General features: G+C 48.4%; 1 protein-coding gene across 1 annotated transcript; it reads right to left on the bottom strand.

The window, feature by feature from the left end:
* Window positions 1-201: 201 nt before the first annotated feature.
* On the bottom strand, window positions 202-353 carry Pmar_PMAR014079 (hypothetical protein; the record flags this gene model as incomplete). The annotated part of the gene is made up of 1 exon (XM_002778186.1): window positions 202-353. A coding segment is annotated over one exon (152 nt), but the record flags the coding sequence as incomplete, so codon positions are not given.
* Between the last annotated feature and the right edge of the window lie 711 nt (window positions 354-1,064).

Below are 1,064 nucleotides of genomic sequence, written 5' to 3'. Positions count from 1 at the left end.
ACAGAGATGATAGTGGCTATGATGACGTAGATGCCATTACCACGCATTCATTCACAGACATACACACTGCTCTGGGGAAACCCATGTAGTTGATACCAGATGGATAAGCTCCTTCGGAAACGAGGAAACTGAACAGTACCAGATCAAGACGATATAGGAGATTGCTTGCCATCATCGCGTGTATAGAGGAGCCCTACTCACTCAATGACCAGGTCATCTATCTCAGTTGTCGTAGTTCCTGGGTTTGCAGCATCCAAAGCAACATCTAAAGCTTTACCAGCTAATAGAGCAGCTCGGCGAATGCGGTCTATAACCTCGGGAGTTTTTATCTCAAACCGAGGCCACGTATAGCTCTCCGAAGGTGGCATGGCAGGAGGGACTGTTCCATCAGCCCGTATACCTACCACAACAAGTCAACCTCACGAGAGCATAGAACTCGTTTTACCATGTCTTGGCCTTATAATATAAGGAGGTATTTCCTTTACAGGAAGTACATCGTATTTACCTTCTACTAAAGTTCGCTGGTACGGTCGGTGTGGGACACCACGAGAAGCAGCAGCACTTCTACCAGCTGCTGTTACTGCTGCTGCCGTACCTTCTATGCAGTTGAAGCTTGCTAGCGACAGAGATAACATACACAGTAAAAACTAAGATACAATTGCTGGCGGTAAGAACTAAACTAGAAGGTTAGCAGAACTGCGGGGCAAAAACACAGGCCACCTATCACACCACCAGGGCACCACTCACTATCACGACCGATAAAAAATGAGGCGAAATCACAGAGCATGGTAGAGGCGCCGCTGTCTGGGAGCAAAAAAAATTCATATTGAGCTGGACTAGTGTCGGCAGTTCGATTTGGTGAATTGGTGTGGCGGGTAATATGTCGTGCTGACACACAGGAGGACGCAGGATCTATCCCTGGAGAGCGCAGTTTCCCGATCTTTTTGTGAACTACCGTTGTGGGTGATATCTCGTGCTGACAGTTAAATATCCCACTCCTGGTCGCGTGGGTCTGGGGGGGGCGGTTCGGTACGAACCGACCCTAGAAGTATCGATGAGGGAAA

Source organism: Perkinsus marinus, assembly GCF_000006405.1.
Source record: "Perkinsus marinus ATCC 50983 genomic scaffold scf_1104296950300, whole genome shotgun sequence".
In the NCBI taxonomy this organism is placed as follows: Eukaryota; Perkinsozoa; order Perkinsida; family Perkinsidae; genus Perkinsus; species Perkinsus marinus.
Note: the sequence above shows the minus strand (reverse complement) of the source record. Positions and strands in the feature narration are given on the sequence as shown.